This window comes from Prinia subflava, chromosome 11 (genome assembly GCF_021018805.1).
Source record: "Prinia subflava isolate CZ2003 ecotype Zambia chromosome 11, Cam_Psub_1.2, whole genome shotgun sequence".
Classification (NCBI taxonomy): domain Eukaryota; kingdom Metazoa; phylum Chordata; class Aves; order Passeriformes; family Cisticolidae; genus Prinia; species Prinia subflava.
In genome coordinates, this window is record NC_086257.1 from 3,872,633 (window position 1) to 3,889,573 (window position 16,941).

Genomic DNA, 16,941 nt, shown 5'->3' on the forward strand with positions numbered 1-16,941 from the left:
TAGCTTATAGAAATATAATTAGTTAATGGAAAACTGGCATGTTGTGACTGTGGGGATATTAAATTCTGTTGTTGTGCCATCAGGATTGCAAAGATCAGGAGAACATTGAGGTTCATGCTGCATCTTGCTGTGCCTTGACTGACTGATGGATTTTTACTGGTTTTGGTCTTCCTTTTTCCTGTTGTACTGTCCCTCCCCTTCCCAGAGAGTGCTGGAACAGGGAATGCTGGAGGTTTTAATAAGGCTGATCCCTTTGGTGTTAATCTCCTTGTCTGGGATAAACACGGAGCAGTAGTTAGTAGGTCAACAACCTTTGCTTTCCAAAGCAGAGCTTGAACGTTTTACCTTGGGATATTTGCCCTGAAGCCACCCTGAGACTGAGTTTAGGATTAAAAAAGAGGCAAGGGCACAAAGGCCACCGGACAGCAATGAGGATTTCACCACAGGGAGGGTCACTGCCTCCAGGACTGTCTGAAACTCAAAGGTTTGCTGCATGTGCTGCAGCTGAATGGAGAGCAGGGGGTATTTGTGATTAAAACAGGGCAGAAAAGGCTCAGATGCTCAAAGGCATTAGTTGCCCTGCTCTGTTTCCTGTGGGATGCTCTTGTCACAAGCAATGCTGTCCTAAGGGGGCAGGAGAGATGCCAAAGCAGGTAAAAACAAAAACCCAAGTCCTAAAACAAGGGTTCAAATGAAAGTTAAAAGCTTTCAAGTTTTTTTAAAGAAATGCAATATTTGTTTAAAAATATAGACTAAAAACTAAGAGTAACAACATAACATTTAGGTGGTTATCTGGTGTTAGGCTATTGGGGGATGGGGAGGAAGAGGATGGAAATGCAGACTATAAAAGGTGATGAGAAAAAATATGGATGTTACCAGCAAAACTCAGCGGTAACAGCAGCCCCAGCAGTGCCTGGGGCAGACAGGATGTCTGGCTGTTCAGACCAGGTGTTCAGGAATCCTCATGACCAGTATGACAAGTGACTTGAAGATCTGAATTTGAAGGAAAGGAGAAGGAATTGGTAATTGTGAGGTTTTGGCTGCCTGGTCTGTTTTTTCCATGACAGAAGGGTGCTTCACTTCACTCCTTGAATTCTACACTCATTAAGCTGCTGCCTAATCCTTGACAGTGGAGAAAGTGGAGAAGACAGAGCTTGAACTTGTCACCACCCCAGCTAGTTTTTGGTCACTGGGGTTCCCAAAGGCTGGGTGTCCTTCCCAGCTTTCCTATTCCTCTGATCCATGGAAAACATGGAAGGGGGAATCCTACCTAAAGCTTGTTAACAAGCTTTGTTAAATACATGACAAGCTCTTTAACATATTTATGTGAAAAAAACGTAATATTTTAAGGCAAGTGGGAATTGTATCCCAAAGCTATGTATACAAAAACAGGCAGTACAAAAAAAAAAAAAAAAGAGCACTTCAGGTGTCCTAGGGAAGGAAGGATTGCACTTCAGGCTGTCATGGGGTGTGAGAGATGGTGCAATGTGGAAAATTCTCCTGAATTTTACTGAGGAGTTCATCTTCAAAGCAAGTTCCACCTAATTTGAGGTGGCTCAGGCGAGGCAGCACTTGCAACAAAGCGATAACAGAACCGAGGGAGACCAAGTCATAGAGGTCAAGGCACAGGGTCTCCAGGCGCTCCAGTGTCACGATCGCGACCAGCCCCCTGTTGGTGAGGAAGCAGGCATGGCTGATTTCCAGGTAGCGCAGCCGCTTCATGTGGCGCCCGATGAACACCATGGCAGCGTCACCAATGATGCAGTGCCGCAGAACCAGGCGTTCCAGCTCCTCCAGGTGCGGGGCTGCTGCTTGGATCCCCGTATCAGTGATGCGGTAGGTGCCGCAAAGGCTCAGTGTCTTCAAGTGGCTCTGTGAGGAAATGTCAAGAAGGTGATGGTCAGAAAAGGTGGGAACGCTGTGGATAGCGAGGTGTTGTACCTGTGGTGATGGCACCGAAGGGGAGACGCAGAACCAGGCATCGGGGATGTCGCAGAGGCTCAGCTCCAGCGTGGTGACAGAAGCGGGCATGCTCTCGTAGGGGACGTGGCGGAGGTCGGTGTCGGTGAGGCACAGCCGCTGGAGCTGGGGGCAGCGCTCCCGCAGGGCAGCCAGCAGTGCCGGCGAGAGCAGCCGCTGCTTGCCGCCGGGCCGAGGCGCGCCCCGCATCCGCAGGGTGCACACGCTGTCGGGGAGGCGGTGGCGCACCAGGTGCCACAGCGTGCGGCGGGTGATCTGCGGGAGAAAGGGCCTAGCTCCAGGGAATGGGGTAGGGACGGGCACCCCTGTCGCAGTGCCCCCACATTCCCCTGGGCTTCTGCCTGCAGCGGGGTGATCTGACCCCTCCCCGGCTCAGTGTTTGTCCACGGTGGGGTGATGTCGCCTCCCCCCACCCCTCCTGCCCGGAGCGGAGCTCTCTCCGCCCCCGCCCCGCGGTGCGGACGGGCGGCCCGTACCCGGTGAGGGCTCAGATCCACATGAGTCCAGACCGCCCGGTCCTGCGCCAGCCGCTGCCACCGCCGGCACACCCTGCGGGGAGGAGACGGCCCTCAGCGCCGGGGCGGGAAGCGGCAGGCGGCCGCTCCCGCCCGCCGAGGCCCTACCTGGCCGCTCGCAGCCGGTCCCGCAGCGGCAGCAGCGCCAGGACCTGCAGCAGCACCGAGTCGGGCAGGGGCGGCCTCGCTGCCATCGCGGCCGTTGCTACAACAAACCCGGGCGCGGCCCTGGCGACGCCGCGGCCCCGGGGCCGCCCCGCCGGCACTGCCAGAGCGGGCACGGCCCCGCAGCGACCGGCAGGCCCCGGGAGCTCCGCTGGGCTCGGGACCTCCCTGTTTAACCCCCTTCCTTACCGACAACCCCCTCCCGGTGCCTCTTCGTTCCTCCGCGTTGAGCCCCGGTGTCTCATCCAGTGTCGCCCATCCCGTGGTGCCTCTTGTCCCCTGCTCGGTGCCTCTTGTCCCCACTTCTGCGTGCCTCTTGTCCTGTCATCCCCCCACCCTACCCCCGGTGCCTCTTCTTTCCTGGCACTGTCCCCCTTGGTGTCTCTTGGAGGAGAAGTGGCTTAGCACTGACCATTCCTGGTCCAGTCCCTCTCCCTGACCTCTTGTTTCTAACACCCTTCTAATTTTCACGTGGCATCAGCTCCATAATTTCCTCTCTGGCTACCCAGCAGGCCAGTACAGGATGGGAACAGCTGTCATGACTCTCAGAAAAGAGCCTGGAATATCTGCAGGGCATAGTTGCAATTCCCAAAGAAGAGAATACAAAGTAATAAATTCAACGCTGACCACGAGCAGGTAAAATACGCTGTCCCTACCTCGGCAAAGCTTCATTGTCCTCTGGAAGATGACACATTTCACCAGACAACACTTTGGAGTTGTCTGCTTGTTTTCTTTCCTCTCCCTCTCACCCCTGTGGACACACACACTGTTGTATTTTCCCTTTATTCTGACACCCCAGGGCCTTCACAAGCACACCTTCACACTGATGCCAGCCTCATTGCCCCAGTGTCCCCAGACACACACTTGTCTCTCTTCCATAGCCCACACCAAGTGCTTTTTGCCCACTAATGGTCTCTGAGCAGAGATCTCCTTGTCCTGATGTTCAGAAGTTGTTTTGCTCCATTTGGTAGCAGGTTTCTGTGATCTTTTTTCACATCCAATGTGGAAGGTGGAACAGAAAGGGAGAAGCCTGAAGAGACTTCTCTAAAAGTCTGAGCAGCAAACAATTTACTTCTATACAGGTGGGCACAGAATCCTCCCTGGTGGGAGGAGGCTCTGGCTATGCAGTTGTAGTGGCAGTAGCAGCAATTGCCAGACTTGTCTTTGTAGTTCCAGGGGTTTGGCAACACCGTGGTCTCCCTGAGGAGGTGAATCTTCACAGGCATCAGGGCAGAATACGTGTAAGATTTATGTCAGTCAAGTACGGGATGCTGAGCTGGCAAGTGAGCCAAGGCTGCTGCTGAAGCCACTAAGGTACAGCTGAAGGCTGTCTTCACCTGGAAGCCTCAGAGTCTGAGGTTCAGTTGTGACAGAAAGCAAACTGAGCTCCTTCCCCTGGGGACTCGCGGCTGCCTGTGCTGTGGACCCACTTCTGCAGTTCAGCAATGTGGTGCTTTTGCACAGCCTGGTTTTTGGTAGCCAGGGGGGCTCCTGTGAGAGGCTGCTGGAAGCTCCCACCATGTCCAGCAGAGCCAGTCCCTGATGGCTCTGGAGATGGGACGCGCTGCTGGCCAAGGCTGGGCCCAGGAGAGATGTTGGTAACGCCTCTGTGGTAACAGATTTATGAAGAAAATCAAAACAAAGGGGGGTGCACTGTTAATTCCAGCTAGAGAAGAGGTGAGAACATGTGAGGGAAACAATGTGGAGACACCAGGGTCAGTGGGGAGGGAGGGCAGGAGCTGCTGCAGGCACTGGAGCTGAAATTCCTCTGCAGGCCATGGTGAGACCATGGTGAGGTAGCTGTGACCCTGCAGCCCCTGGGGATCCATGGGGGATGCAGAGATCCATCCACAGCCCCTGGGGATCCATGGGGGATACAGAGATCCATGCACAGCCCCTGGGGATGCAGAGATCCATGCACAGCCCATAGGGGAGGAGGTGCCCAGGCTGGAGTGGGTGGATGCCTGGAGGAAGCTGTGCTCCGTTGGGAGACCTGGAGGAGAGAGGGGTCCCTGCTCCCAGGCTGGAGCAGCCTGGCCTTGGAGGGCTGCACCCCATGGAAGAGTGACCCAGGCTGCAGCAGTTTGGGAGGAGTGCTGCTTGTGAGATTGGATCCACGCTGGAGAAGTTCACAGAGAAGCTCACAGCCTCACAGGGGAAGGACTCCTCTCTCTGAGCAGTGGAAGAACATCCCATGCTCAGGCAGGTAAACCAGAGGTCCAAGAAGTGGCAGAAGTGGCCATGTGCTGCTAGAGCATCTGCCAGGAGGAACTGGAGGTCAAGTTCCAGATCTGCTGTGTCCCAGACCGGGAGGAGTGCCCTAATGGCTGAAGAACTTTCTCAGCTCACTTTATCAACACCTTCCTTCACTGTGTGTCAGTGTAAGAGCCTTGGGGGTGCTTGTGCTAAAGGCATGGTCAGTGGTGCCTGGGCTCATTTCTGACCACTGTGCATGTGGCACAGACTGAGGAGTCAGGATCCAGGGAAGATTGGGTCTGTACTTCCTTTTGCTTCTGATTAATTCATACCAAAAATGCCTGTTTAATCAAATTACTGTTTTCGGCATTTTGAGACTTGAAAAATACATTAATGGAAAATGGCTATAACGGAAGTGATAAACCTTTATATAATCAGCATGAGGAAAAGGAGAGATCCTACCTAATTCTAGTAAGATGGGGAGGTTGTGGATGTTGGGAGATTCTAAAGATGCTTTGAAATCTATGAATTGAAAATTGAAAGTTCATTTTCATGTGGCAGAATATCTGTAACTAGTACTGTATTCCAAATAAAAGAGGATTAAAATTGATTAAAAGATATTAATGTATTTCTGTTTTATCACCAACTTGAATAAAATTTCAGGTTATATAGGTGTGTTGAGTTTGGCTGGGGTAGAGTTAATTTTCTTCCAGGCAGTGGCTGGCATGAATATGTTTTGGATTTGTGCTAAACACGGGGTTGCTAATCTAGAAATGTTTTTGTTATTGCTGAACAGAACTTCCACAGAGCCAAAGGTTTCCCTTATATTGACACGCTGGGGAGAGTGCTGGGAGTGCATGGGAAATTGGGAGGGGACACACCCAGGGCAGGTGACCCCAATGGACCCAGGGATATCCCAGACCTTATGGCGTCATGCTCAGCATATAAAGCTGGGTGGGAGAAGAAGGAAGACGGGGATGTGTGGAGTGAGGCTGTTTGTCTTCCCAAGCCACCGTTCCACATTGTCTTGATGTAAAAGACAGATGTCTTCCAAGGAAGGTGGGAACCCTCCAAATTATTGTAACTTTGAAAATACGGGGCTTTCAGGCAAAGATATAGGAAAAGGAATAGCAGTTCTTTACTAATATACCTTTATCAAGGCAAACACCAATAACTGTGGCAGTAACACGGAACAGCAGCACAAGCCCAGCGCAGCCCTCCCGGCCTTTCCCCTCCGTGCGGGGCCGGGCGCGGCCCAGGGGCGCTGCGGCTCCCGGCGCCGCCAGGGGGCGCTGTGGCGCCGCTCCCCTCACGGCCATGGCGGCCCCGGGGAAGGGAGAGCCCTGAGGGGCGCCAGGGTCTGCGGGACCTGCGTGGATTTCCTGCAGAGCCCCGCGGCCGTGGAGCCCTGCGGACACGTGTTCTGCCACGCCTGCATCCAGCCCCGGGCCGCCGCCGCCACCTGCCCGGTGTGCCAAGGGCCCATCGAGGCCCTCCGCCGGCTGCAGGGCCAGGACAGCCGAGCCGCGCTGGCCCCGTGCCGGCCCCGCCGCCTCCATCCCTTCGTGGTGCGCTGGCGGCAGCGGCAGCAGCGGGAGGCGCAGGAGGACGCTGCTCCTGGAGGCGGCGGGGCCGGACATTCTCCCATGGGGACAGGGCACCGAGCCCCGGGGGCCCAGCAGCGTGGCCAGAGCGTGTGAGGAGCTGGACAGGAACGGGCCGGGGCAGGAGGGTCCATTGTGGCCCCCGAGGGAGCGGGGGAGAAGAGCTGCCCTCAAGTGCACCTCCTCCCCTTGATCCCATCTGACGTGGATCCCCCATGGCCCCTCTGAAACCCGGGATGCTGAGAAGGGCCTTGCCTGGTTTCTTCTGCTCATTACTGCAGGACTGGGGGAGCGGGAGCTGAGGGAGAGGGAAGGATCCGGCTGTGGGAAATTGGGCAGAGGGTGGGATAAGGCCGAAGAACTGGTGGAGAGGGATGAATGTGGTTGTTGGAACTGGAGGAGAGAGACCATCCTTGGTTGTTTCGGTGCTGCTTTGCTCATCCCTGTGGGTATGCAGCCAGGAAATGGAAAGGAAGAAGAGGGAAAAGGAAAAGGGGAATCCCCTGAGATTCTCTGAGCAGATCCTGAAGGGGGCAGTGCCTGCTTTCCTGAGGAACAGGGTGAGAAAAGAGGCAGAGATGGAGGTTTAGGGCAGAATATCCTCTCATGCTCCTGCACACCCTTGCACTGTGGAGAGCTGCAGTCTCAGAAGAGGCTCTCCAGGCTGGGGGATACAACCCTGGCACAACCCTTTGCCAAAAGGCTTTCAGCAAATTCTGCCCTCCTACAGCAAAGCATAACCCGTGCTCACGCTGTGGCTCTGGCCAGCATAAGCTCATTCTCCCCATGAGAGCTGGGTGTCAGCCTGCACTGAAGCCAGGGAGGCTTGAGAGGCTGACGGTAATGGATCCTCGCCAGCTAATCGGTGTTTATAGGCTTAGATCTGCTGCTTCTTAATTTTATTCCAGCCCCTCGATTGAATTTCTCACATGTAAGTGAGCCCCACGAGTCCAAGCTGGCCATATATAATGGATGGCAGTGGAGGGAAAGAACACAAATGTGGCTGAATGCCAGTAACCGATGCCCAGGCATGGGTGCAGCAGAACCTCTGCTAACATCCCCCACTGCCAGAACCTGCCCTCAGCGCCTCTGTGCAAGACACTTCCTCTGTCCCATGGCCCGGGGCCATGACCAGCCTCGGCCGTTCTCCACAGGACAAGGCTCAGAGCCAAGTCACCACGCCACTGTCTCCAGGAATGGCGCCAGTTCCACCCGCGGAGCCCTGGTGCTGCCACTCGATGCCCCATCAAATATTGATACGATGCTCAATGCCTCTGTGCCCTGCCCGAACACTCCAGCCCTCCCTGCTGCCCCGTGCTGCTCACTGCTCCCCACAAGGGACTGTGGGGCTGCAGCCCCACCGCCTCCGGGTGCTCCCTGAGCACGGCACGGCAGGGCCCGAGCCCGCACCTTCAGCAGCAGCCAGCGCAGCCCCCTGCAGCAGGTAGGACCCCACTGGGGCTGGGGCAGGAGGCACCCCCACCCCCCAGGAATGGCAGCCTGTGTCCCCAGGGAGCGGGGGGACGGGCTGGGGACATGGGACATCCGGGGAAGGGCTGGCGGCCATGGGGTGGCCCCGGGCTCGGTCCTTGGCTGCAGGGGGACAGCGGGCAGCAGGGATTCCTCAGCTCCATCCCGTCCTCCAAAGGAGTCAGATCCACCCGTGGCTGTCCCCGAGGAGGGCTCTCCCCAAGCTCCGGGCTGATGTGTCGGGTCACCCCTCAGCCGGGGGAGCCCTGGAGGTGTTGGGGCCACCTCCCCTTGCTGCCCTCCCCAGGAGGAGGCCCGCGCCTCTGCCCCCAGCAGCCGCCCGGCCCGGCAGGGGATGGAGCCCGGCAGGTCGGTGCCGGCGGAGCTGAAGCTCCGCAAGCCCTCGCAGCGGGCCAGGATCCCGGCGCCCTTCCTCGCCCACCCGGTAGGTCGCTGGCTCGGCCCGCGGCCCCCGGCTCGTCCCCTCGGCGGCCGTAGCCCTTCGAGCCCCCATGACTCTCTCCGCACAGGACGGGGCTCCCGGGCCGGCGGGGCCGCCCGGGCCGGACCCCGCGGAGGCAGACGCGGAATCCCTGGTGCCCACGCACGATGAGCGGGGCCGCCTCATCCCCGAGTGGAAGCGGCAAGTGATGGTGCGGCGGCTGCGGGCCCGACTGGCGGACGAGGACCCGGCGGGAGGGCAGGTACGAGGGGCACGGGGAGCAGAGGGGCGCGGGCTGTCGGAAGTGGCTGACCGCCTCTCTCCGCAGGATACGGGCTCCTGGAGCTTCTCGCCCTCCCACCAAGCCGTGCTGGGCCCGTTCGGGGAGCTGCTGACCGAGGCCGACCTGCATCAGTTGGAGTGGGCAGTGGAGAGCCTGCGCCTGCGGCGGCGTGGCGAGGTGTACCAGAGCGAGCTGCGGCGCCTGGTGAGGGAGCTCCGCGCCCTCCTGCCCGCCCCGCTGCTCAACATCTCCGTCCGCAGCCCCCCGCCCGCTCCGGGGCAGCCCCTGCCCCTCTGGTGCGGCCGCCTGGCCGGCGCCGTCAATAGCCTGGCCGCGCTGCTGGGCAACGCCGAGGGCGTGTGGGGTCCCCGTGCCGCCCCCTCCTCTCTGCCCGCCGCCCCCTCCGCTCTCCCCGCCGCCGGCGGGCACGCCCGGGAGCCGGGGGGCAGCCTGGCGCAGCGGGAGATCCGGCAGTGCGGAGTCTGCGTCCGCAGCCTGCGCGGCGCCTTCGAGCCCGCCTGGGGAACCGCGGGGAGCGCGCCCGCCGGGGCCGGGGAGGCGGAGGCCGCCAGCGACTCGGGCATCAGCTGCGAGGAGGCGTTTTCCGACGGCGGCGGCGGCTCCCCGCGGCAGGGGAAGGGGCCGGGGCCAGAGTGGGGCAGCTTGAGGAAGGAACGGATCGTGATGCTCTTCCTGAGCCACTGGAGACGCTCCGCTTACGCGCCCCTCCAGCCCGCCGGGGACCCCGGGCAGACGGCGGGGAGCGGGGCGCGGGCGGCGGCGCGCCTGGCGCGGCAGAGAGCGGCCATCCAGCGGCTCCTGAGCGGCTGGCGGGACGCCGCCTCCCGCCGGCCGCCGCCGCCGCCCCCCGCCCGCACCCTGCTCTCCCCGGAGCAGTTCGTGTCGGCGGCGGGGGGCGGCCCGGCCGAGTACGACAGCCTGTCGCTGGAGCTCTTCATGCTGGGCTATTTCCGCATCTTGGAGCAGGACCTGCCCCCCGAGGAGCGCCGGGGCCGCCACCTGCTCTGTTTCGAGGTGTTCGAGCAGCTGGGCCGGCACGGCTGGCGGGCGGTGCGCGCCTTCCACCGCGCCGTCATCGACGAGATCGCGGCCGGGCGGCGCGGCTGGCGCGACGGCTTCGACGACATCAAGGCACGGCACTTCGGGACCCTGCACAGCCCGGGCCAGCGGCCGGGGCTCGCCCGGGAGGAGGGGGACGAGATCTGCCGCTACATCGATCGCAGCTTCGCCTTTTGGAAGGAGAAGGAGGCCGAGATCTTCAGCCTGGAGGAGTGATGCCGAGGGGCTTCGGAGGCCGCGGGCTGCAATAAAAACCTTCTCGCTTCTGTCCCAGCTGAGCGAGGCTTTCCGGGGCGGTGAAGAAAGCTGCCAAGCTGGGCGGGCCGCCTCAGCAGCCCGGCTCCCCTCTCCCAGGGCGGGTGTTCGGGCCTCGGCTACCGCGGAGTGAGATAATGACCTTTATTTATAGCGGCACCGGCAGTGCCAGCCGGAGGAGCGAGGAGGGGCAGCGCGGGGACCCCCTGCTGCCCAAGGGGGGAGGGAGGGGGCTGTGGGTGCTCGTCCCTCCAGGCTCGGTGCCCAGCGACCCCTTGGCGAGGGGGAGGCGTTCCTAAAGGCAGCAGCGCCGCGGGATGGGGCGGCGGGAGCTCTGCCCGCGCGGTGCCTTTAAGGGCAGGGAGCGGGGTCCAGGTGCCGCCTAAAAATAGCGGGTGCCGCTGGTCCCGGCTGATCCCGTGTCAGGTGGCGTGTCCCTGCCCGGCGCCGGGACCGCGGGCCCTTCCCTCCCGCGGGCCGGCCGGGCTGGCGAGCGCTGCTGAGAGCGGGAGCGACCGCGCCGAGAGGCATCGAATCGCCCCGAAAATCATCCCCCAAAGGGCGGTGGCCGCCCCGGCAGCGCAGCTGCGGCGCGGTGAGGAGAAAACACGGCCGCCGTGGGAGGGGGCTGTGGGAAGCGCTTGTGCGGGCGCTGCTGCCGTGACTCGGGCGCTGGGAGGGCGGGAGGGACTCGCGGCAGGGGGACAGGGGAACACCGTCGCCTTTTCCTAGCAGGGACACCCTCGCCTCCCGCTGCTCGGGCCCTGCCCGCCTGCCAGGCCCCACGGCCGTCCCCGGCACCATGGTGAGGAACATGGACGACTTTGACTTCTGCCTGCCTTCGCACGCCCAGGCCGTGCTGGAGGGGCTGCAGCAGTTCCGCACCAATCCCAAACTGGCCGACGTGACGCTGGTGGCGGGCGGGCGGGAGTTCCCCTGCCACCGAGGCATCCTGGCCCTCTGCAGCCACTACTTCTATGCCATGTTCTCCGGTGACTTTGCTGAGAGCATCGCAGCGCGGGTGGAGCTGAAGGAAGTAGACCCCGGTGCGCTGGAGACGCTGCTTGATTTTGCCTACACGGGGAAGGTCACCATCAACCAGGGCAACGTGGAGGGGCTGATGCGCACCTCCAGCCAGCTCCACTTCCCTGCTATCCAGAAGGTCTGCAGCCGCTACCTCCGGCAGCAGATGGATGCCACCAACTGCCTAGGTATCTGTGAGTTTGGTGAGAGCCACGGCTGCCCTGAGGTCTCCTCCAAGGCCTGGTCTTTCTTGCAGGAGAACTTTGAAGCCGTCTCTCTTCAGGAAGAGTTCCTCCAGCTCTCCAAGGAGAGGCTGGCTGTCTACCTCTCCAATGACCAGCTGCAGGTGCAGGAGGAGCGGAGCCTGGTTGAGGCTGTACTGCGTTGGGTACGCCACGACCCGGGACCCCGAGCCCAGTTCCTGCCGGAGCTGCTGGAGCTGACCCACCTTGTCTCGCTGCCTGACCAGTACCTGCAGAACCTCCTTGCCACAGAGCCTCTTGTCCGTGACTCAGATGCCAGCAAGGCCCTCGTCACCCGATCCCGCACCATGGTGGGTACCCCTTCCCCTGAATGCCACTCCCTGAGCCAGGAAGGAGGAGCCTGATGGCCCCACCCTGGCCTTTCCATCAGGGGCAGAGTGGCACCGGAGCCCTGAAGAACCCCCCAGCCCCACCGCAGAAGCTGGAGGAGGTGCTGGTGGTGGTTGGCGGCCGTGTGCTGGAGGATGGTGAGGATGAGGAGAGGGGGCTGGAAATGCCGGCTCCCACCAGGAACTTTGCCTTCTACAACCCCAAAAGCAGTAAGTGCCCCCCACTTCCTCCACCTCCCTCCATGTTAATTAACCATCTGTCTGCCCCGAAGCCACCTCTTCCCAAACTAGTGTCAGTTTAGAGAGACACTGGCTGGGTTGGGATGGGCTTGAAACAGAGTGGTTTAAAAAGTGCCATCACTGGTTGTGGGGTCATTGCTTGGCTCTGCTGGGTTTCAGGGCGATGGATGGCTCTGCCTGACTTCCCTGATTACAACAAATGGGGCTTTTCCCTGGTGGCTCTGAACAACGATGTGTACGTCACAGGTCAGTGCTGGAGCACGGGGGGTGCTTCAAGCAGCAGGGATGGAGGACAGGGGACAGTGTTATGAACATGAGGCACTGGTGTGGGGCCAGGGGCTCCCCTCTGAGCAAAATCCTCTCCTTACTCTCTGCTTGGGCAAATCTGGCCCCTGGCAAGGAACACCCAGGGACAGCTGCACTTGGAGAGGGTGGCCCACCTGCCTGTCCCTCCCTAGGTGGCTCCCGGGGGTCCCAGAATGACACGTGGTCAACGACGCAGGCCTGGTGCTTCTGCCCCAGGGACGGTGTGTGGAAGCCCATTGCGTCCATGCTGAGAGCCCGCACAAACCACACCAGCGCCGTCCTCAACGGCGAGATCTACGTCATCGGGGGTGAGGCTCAAACGCCCTGGGGGTGCTGCCAGGGTGGGGCCCACGGGTGCCCCAGAGCAGCAGGGTGGCTGCAGTGCCCTGTCACCCTGCAGGGACGACGGTGGATGCGGTGGAGGTGGAGCGCTATGACCCGTACAACAAGAGCTGGTGTGCCATCAGCCCGGCCCCCAAGTACGTGAGCAACTTTGCGGCTGCCAGCTGCTCGGGCAGGCTCTACCTGGTGGGCTCCTGCGCCGTCAAGTACAACGCGCTCACTCTGCAGTGCTACAACCCTGTGCAAGGTGAGAGCTGGCCCTGCCACAGGGACTGAGGGGGAGGTGACACCTCAGGGTGACAGGCATGGTCCTGTGGGATGTGAGCAGGTGCTGACAGGGTGTGGCTGTGGCACAGGGCCCAGGAGCCCCAGGATGTGGCCGTTGGCAGCACGGACCTGAGTCACAGACCTGTGACACAGCCCAGACCTGAGCTTCCGTGGAGTGGAATCTCTGAGGCACTGGGGAGGGGAGGCTGCCCGCCTTAGGAAGGAACTAACGCCCTGTGACAATGCCACCTCCTCAAGCAGGCTCTTTCCAATGCCACAGCACCACTACAAACCATGTCCCCACCCCCACTGTTTTTTATGCAAAAATCCCAGTGCTCAGCTGGATGGGGACTGTGGGTGCCAGTCTGCCTGGCTGCTCTGCCTCCTCCCTTTCAAATTCCCCCTGAAATAGCAATGCTGTTTTCAGCGACTGGCAGCTGCATCGCGAGCCCAGGGTGGGATGCACTGCTAATGGCTGCTCCTTGCAGATCTGTGGAGTGTGATCACATCCCCCTTCATCCCCAAGTACCTGTCAGCCCCACGCTGCGCCACCCTGCGCGGGCTCATCTACCTCATCGGGGACAACACCAAGAAGGTGCACGTGTACAACCCAGAGGCCAACATCTGGCAGAAGGTGGGATGTGGGACCAGGCACCATCAGTCTCCCTGGGATATGGGGATGGTGTTCCCAGCTGCTTCCCCTCAGTGCCAGCACCCTCCTCTCCCTCCTACCCACTCATCCCCTGGCTCTATAACACCTGCAGAGCTGAGGATGCCCCATTCCTTCCTCCCCTGCTCCCCATCACATGCACACAAGGCACCAGAGGCCCCCAAACCCCACAGAAAGAAAAGATGGGGCAGAGGGAGGTGTCTGGTGGGCCAATGTCCTCTGTGGTGGGAGTAGGAGGTCACCAAGGACTCCCTGCACATCTCACCCTGTCCCTCACACAGGTGCAGCTCCTACACACCCTTCATGAGAACGGCGGGATGGTGGCACTGGGTGACCGACTCTTTGTCACCGGTGGCCACTGGAAGGGCATGGATGGGGACTACCGGGTAGAAATGGAGGTGTATGACTGCACCAAGGACCTCTGGACATGTGAGGGCTCCCTGCCCTCTCTCTGGCTCTTCCACAGCTCCTCCTCCATCTTCATGGACACCTCCAAGTGGACAGAACCTTTCCAGAGTGAGCATGGGTGGTAGAAGAGCCACGATGATGCCTGCCACCCCCAACATCCATGCTCCCCTTTTTCTGCTGCCTGTTCAGGTTGGTGAGTGGGAGGTGGAAACCCCTGTGCCAGCCTGGCTGGGGCAAGCAGGCGCATGTTCTCCCCCACCACTGCAGAGAAAAGGCTTTTCCTTATAAACACGCTTTGGTTAATCCTCTCTTCATTTGTGGGTTTGTGGGTTTTTTTAGAACTGCATTTTCCTCTTGTCCAAAACCCTAAAGACTTTAGGGAATTTCAAGGCCTCCCAAAGTGTGGTTCATCCCATCAAAGCCTGACATTGCCACTTGGGGCCAGCAGCCCGTGCACAGTGCTGGTTTCTCTCCAGGATACCCAGCACGCACCCCAGGGAAGTGATCCATGCCATGATGAGGCAGCCGGCATCGGGTAAACCCTGCTGGAGCAGCGGCTCAGACGGTGCCGGTGGCAGAGGGCTGGGCCAGCACACGGGGACGCTTCCCCAGGCTGGAGGGCTCAGCTGCGGCACCTCCCGCTCTTCGGTGTTTCCGAAGCGGTAAAACCACGCCGCGCCGGGAGCCCCGGGCCGGGGCGCGCATCCCCCGCTCCCCGCGCTGCTCCCCGCGGCCCACGCGAGGTTTTACCCGCGGGGAGGGCCCCGAGGGCAGAGCCCGGCAGCGAGGCGGGCCCGAGGCGGGGCGGGGCCGCCCTCCCGGTAGTGGCGGCGGGATGCGGCTGCCGGAGCTGTGCCTGGTGCTCCTCTCCGCCGCCGCCACCGGCACCGAACCCCCGCGGGCGGCCCGGGAGCGGCCGCTGGCCCCGGCAGCAGCCGCGGGACGTGGGGGGCCCGGGGCGGCCCGCGTGGACCCCCGGCAGGCGTGGATGCTGCTGGCCGGGAGCCCCGGGAGCGGCGATCGGGGCCGCGGCGGCTCCGGGGCTCACCCGGCACCGGCGGGCGCCGGCTCCCCGGGAAAGCCGAGCCCCGGCGGGCCAGGGGCTGCCCCGGCCGCCCTCGCGGTGCCGGAGCAGCTGCTGAGAGAGCTGCAGCTCCTGCTCAGAGGTACCGGGGCGGGGACCCAGGGAGGGAGTGCGGGGACGCAGGACACGGCAAAGCAGGGCTGGCAGGACGGCCACGAACAGCGCAGCTGCCCTCCCTAACGTCAAACTCCGCCGGGGTTTGGGGTCAGGCGTGGCAAAGATGTGCAGGACAGCTGGGGAAGGGTGGAAGGAGGAGGAAAGCAGCAAAGGCAACCCCCAGGCCGGGGCCCAGCGTCGTGTGGAGGCAGCCTTCCATTGCCAAACGCGTGAAGACATTCCCGTGGAGCAGAAGATGTGGCAGGAGCTGGGGTTGTTCCACATCGTAAGTGCCCAGCGTGGCCCTTTTCCCTGTCTGCAGGGACACCTGCCTGGCACAGGGACTCCTCTAACTCAGCCCTTCCCTCCCCAGCCTGAGAGGGAGGGGATGTTCCACCGCGGCGCAGGGCTGAACCTGAGCAGCGGGCAGTACACGGCGCCCATGGCAGGCTACTACGCCTTCAGCAGCACGCTGCACATCGCCGGGCGCTCCGGCGGCCCCGCGGCCCCGCTGGGGCCGGCTCGGAGCCCCCGCCCCGCCGCAGCGCGCAGGGAGCCGCGCACCAAGGGCCGGGCATGCCGAGGGAGCCGCCTGCGGGTGCTCATCTGTGTGCAGTCCCGCTGCCAGCACAACAGGTACGCAGGGCACGGCCAGGGAGGGGGAAGGAGCCCAGCATCCCTGGGAAAGGAGGGCCCTGCGCCCCCCAGCACTGCCCTCCCTCTTCCGCAGCCGTCTGGAAGCCGTGTCCCGCCTGGAGAGCAGCGGTGACCATTTCACCATCTCTGTCACGGGCACCCTGTACCTGCAGGTCAGTGCTGCCAGCTCCACTGGTGACAGTGCTGGGCAGGAAGGTGCATTCCATGGCCCCAGCCCAGGGCTGGGCATCAGGTCTGCTTCTCAGGGGACCTCCCAGCTCCAAAGGCAGCCAGGGCAGAGCTGCTAGGGCACTCCCCAAAGCCCTTGTGCTGCTCTTTTCCCAGAAGGAAGGGTAGGGGCAGCTCCTCCAGCTCTTGGCTGCTGTGTGCAGGGGAGAGCTCTCTCCTTGGCTCTGCCAGGCCATGCCTGGTGCCCAGGGGAGGTGTCCTGGTCCTGCCAATCCCTCTCTCCCCCCAGGCTGGGCAGTATGCCTCTGTTTTTGTGGACAACACGGCAGGCTCTCCCCTCACAGTTCAAAGTGGCTCCGATTTCAGTGCCATTCTGCTGGGAGTGTGAAGAGGCACCGTGCTGAACCTGTGCCAGGGGCAGCCAGACCCCTCCCTGTGCCAGGCACCATCGTGTCTCCCCTGCTCAGCACCCAGCCCAAGGAACACAACTGGCTCATGCAGGAAACTGCAGTCTGGTCCAGTACTGCTCGTGCTGCAGAATCAGCTGAAGATGGACAGAAGATCATGAGTAAGATGATGATAATGATGATGGTGATAATAAAGCAGCCTGACTAGGACTTGATGGCATTCACTTTTATCTAACTCTAGGCCTGGAAGTTTATCTTGGAAAGCACTGCTGACAGTGGCAGCAGATGGTTGCCTTCTCCCTAGGGCTCAGCTCCCCCCGTGCCTGGTACAAAGCCCCAACATCCATTTGTGCCCTTGGTGGACACTTCCCTCCCTGCCCAGACTTAGTCTCAGCAGCCCAAGCCAGATTATGAATTGCTTCAGCTGCCCTGCAGGCTGTGAGCAGTGAAGGTTTGATGGAAGGAGCCAACCTTCTTTGCACTAACCATCAAAGCAAAGCCCCAATAATGCCGCACATTCGATTAAAGCAAATTGCTCTCCCTGGCAGGGCAGGCCCTCCCTGCCCGTGGCACAGGGCCCGGGCTGTGGGCAGCACAGATACGCCCCTTGCAGTGCCTGTGATAGCTGCCTGAGCTGAGGATGGCCACAGCCTACGTGACCAAGGCAGGGCTAAAGCAGAAGCACCAGGAA

At 61.2% G+C, this 16,941-nt stretch overlaps 3 protein-coding genes across 10 annotated transcripts; 2 read left to right on the forward strand and 1 right to left on the reverse strand.

Annotated features, from left to right (window-relative positions):
• Positions 1-2,761, reverse strand: FBXL12 (F-box and leucine rich repeat protein 12). Of its 2 annotated transcripts, XM_063408359.1 has the most exons (4): positions 2,604-2,761; positions 2,457-2,529; positions 1,942-2,235; positions 1-1,872 (listed from the first exon to the last, which is right to left on the reverse strand). In XM_063408359.1, the coding sequence occupies exons 1-4, from the start codon at positions 2,687-2,689 to the stop codon at positions 1,462-1,464; spliced, it is 864 nt and encodes a 287-aa protein (XP_063264429.1). In that variant the 5' UTR covers positions 2,690-2,761; the 3' UTR covers positions 1-1,461. The 2 variants fall into 2 exon arrangements, with proteins under 2 accessions (XP_063264429.1, XP_063264427.1); XM_063408357.1 differs by having other exon boundaries at positions 1-2,235.
• A 3,407-nt stretch (positions 2,762-6,168) lies between these two features.
• KLHL30 (kelch like family member 30) lies at positions 6,169-14,136 on the forward strand. 6 transcript variants are annotated; one of them, XM_063408576.1, is made up of 8 exons: positions 9,960-10,119; positions 10,726-11,566; positions 11,647-11,815; positions 12,005-12,091; positions 12,304-12,459; positions 12,552-12,740; positions 13,249-13,394; positions 13,712-14,136. In XM_063408576.1, the coding sequence occupies exons 2-8, from the start codon at positions 10,793-10,795 to the stop codon at positions 13,961-13,963; spliced, it is 1,773 nt and encodes a 590-aa protein (XP_063264646.1). In that variant the 5' UTR covers positions 9,960-10,119; positions 10,726-10,792; the 3' UTR covers positions 13,964-14,136. The 6 variants fall into 6 exon arrangements, 3 of the variants coding, with proteins under 3 accessions (XP_063264644.1, XP_063264646.1, XP_063264645.1); XM_063408575.1 differs by lacking the exon at positions 9,960-10,119 and adding an exon at positions 10,347-10,585; XR_010081618.1 differs by lacking the exons at positions 11,647-11,815; positions 12,005-12,091; positions 12,304-12,459; ... (1 more) ...; positions 13,249-13,394; positions 13,712-14,136 and adding exons at positions 6,169-6,552; positions 7,615-7,904; positions 8,186-8,375; positions 8,461-8,634 and having other exon boundaries at positions 8,701-10,119; positions 10,726-10,810.
• Positions 14,137-14,366: 230 nt separating this feature from the next.
• LOC134556047 (erythroferrone-like) lies at positions 14,367-16,480 on the forward strand. 2 transcript variants are annotated; one of them, XM_063408230.1, is made up of 5 exons: positions 14,367-15,004; positions 15,132-15,304; positions 15,392-15,654; positions 15,749-15,827; positions 16,210-16,480. In XM_063408230.1, exons 1-5 carry the CDS (start codon positions 14,674-14,676, stop codon positions 16,456-16,458), a joined length of 1,095 nt encoding a protein of 364 aa, XP_063264300.1. In that variant the 5' UTR covers positions 14,367-14,673; the 3' UTR covers positions 16,459-16,480. The 2 variants fall into 2 exon arrangements, with proteins under 2 accessions (XP_063264300.1, XP_063264301.1); XM_063408231.1 differs by having other exon boundaries at positions 14,374-15,004; positions 16,133-16,365.
• The last annotated feature ends 461 nt before the right edge of the window (positions 16,481-16,941 follow it).

Coding starts and splice junctions, on each gene's coding strand:
- KLHL30 (XM_063408574.1), top strand. CDS start 7,588: ATGACCAGCCTCGGCCGTTCTCCACAGGACAAGGCTCAGAGCCAAGTC. Junction 8,376..8,460: donor CGCCCTTCCTCGCCCACCCG/GTAGGTCGCTGG, acceptor CTCTCCGCACAG/GACGGGGCTCCCGGGCCGGC. Junction 8,635..8,700: donor AGGACCCGGCGGGAGGGCAG/GTACGAGGGGCA, acceptor CTCTCTCCGCAG/GATACGGGCTCCTGGAGCTT.
- LOC134556047 (XM_063408230.1), top strand. CDS start 14,674: ATGCGGCTGCCGGAGCTGTGCCTGGTGCTCCTCTCCGCCGCCGCCACC. Junction 15,005..15,131: donor GCTGCAGCTCCTGCTCAGAG/GTACCGGGGCGG, acceptor GTTTGGGGTCAG/GCGTGGCAAAGATGTGCAGG. Junction 15,828..16,209: donor CGGGCACCCTGTACCTGCAG/GTCAGTGCTGCC, acceptor CTCCGATTTCAG/TGCCATTCTGCTGGGAGTGT.
- FBXL12 (XM_063408357.1), bottom strand. CDS start 2,689: ATGGCAGCGAGGCCGCCCCTGCCCGACTCGGTGCTGCTGCAGGTCCTG. Junction 2,530..2,603: donor GACCGGCTGCGAGCGGCCAG/GTAGGGCCTCGG, acceptor TCCTCCCCGCAG/GGTGTGCCGGCGGTGGCAGC. Junction 2,236..2,456: donor TGGATCTGAGCCCTCACCGG/GTACGGGCCGCC, acceptor TTTCTCCCGCAG/ATCACCCGCCGCACGCTGTG.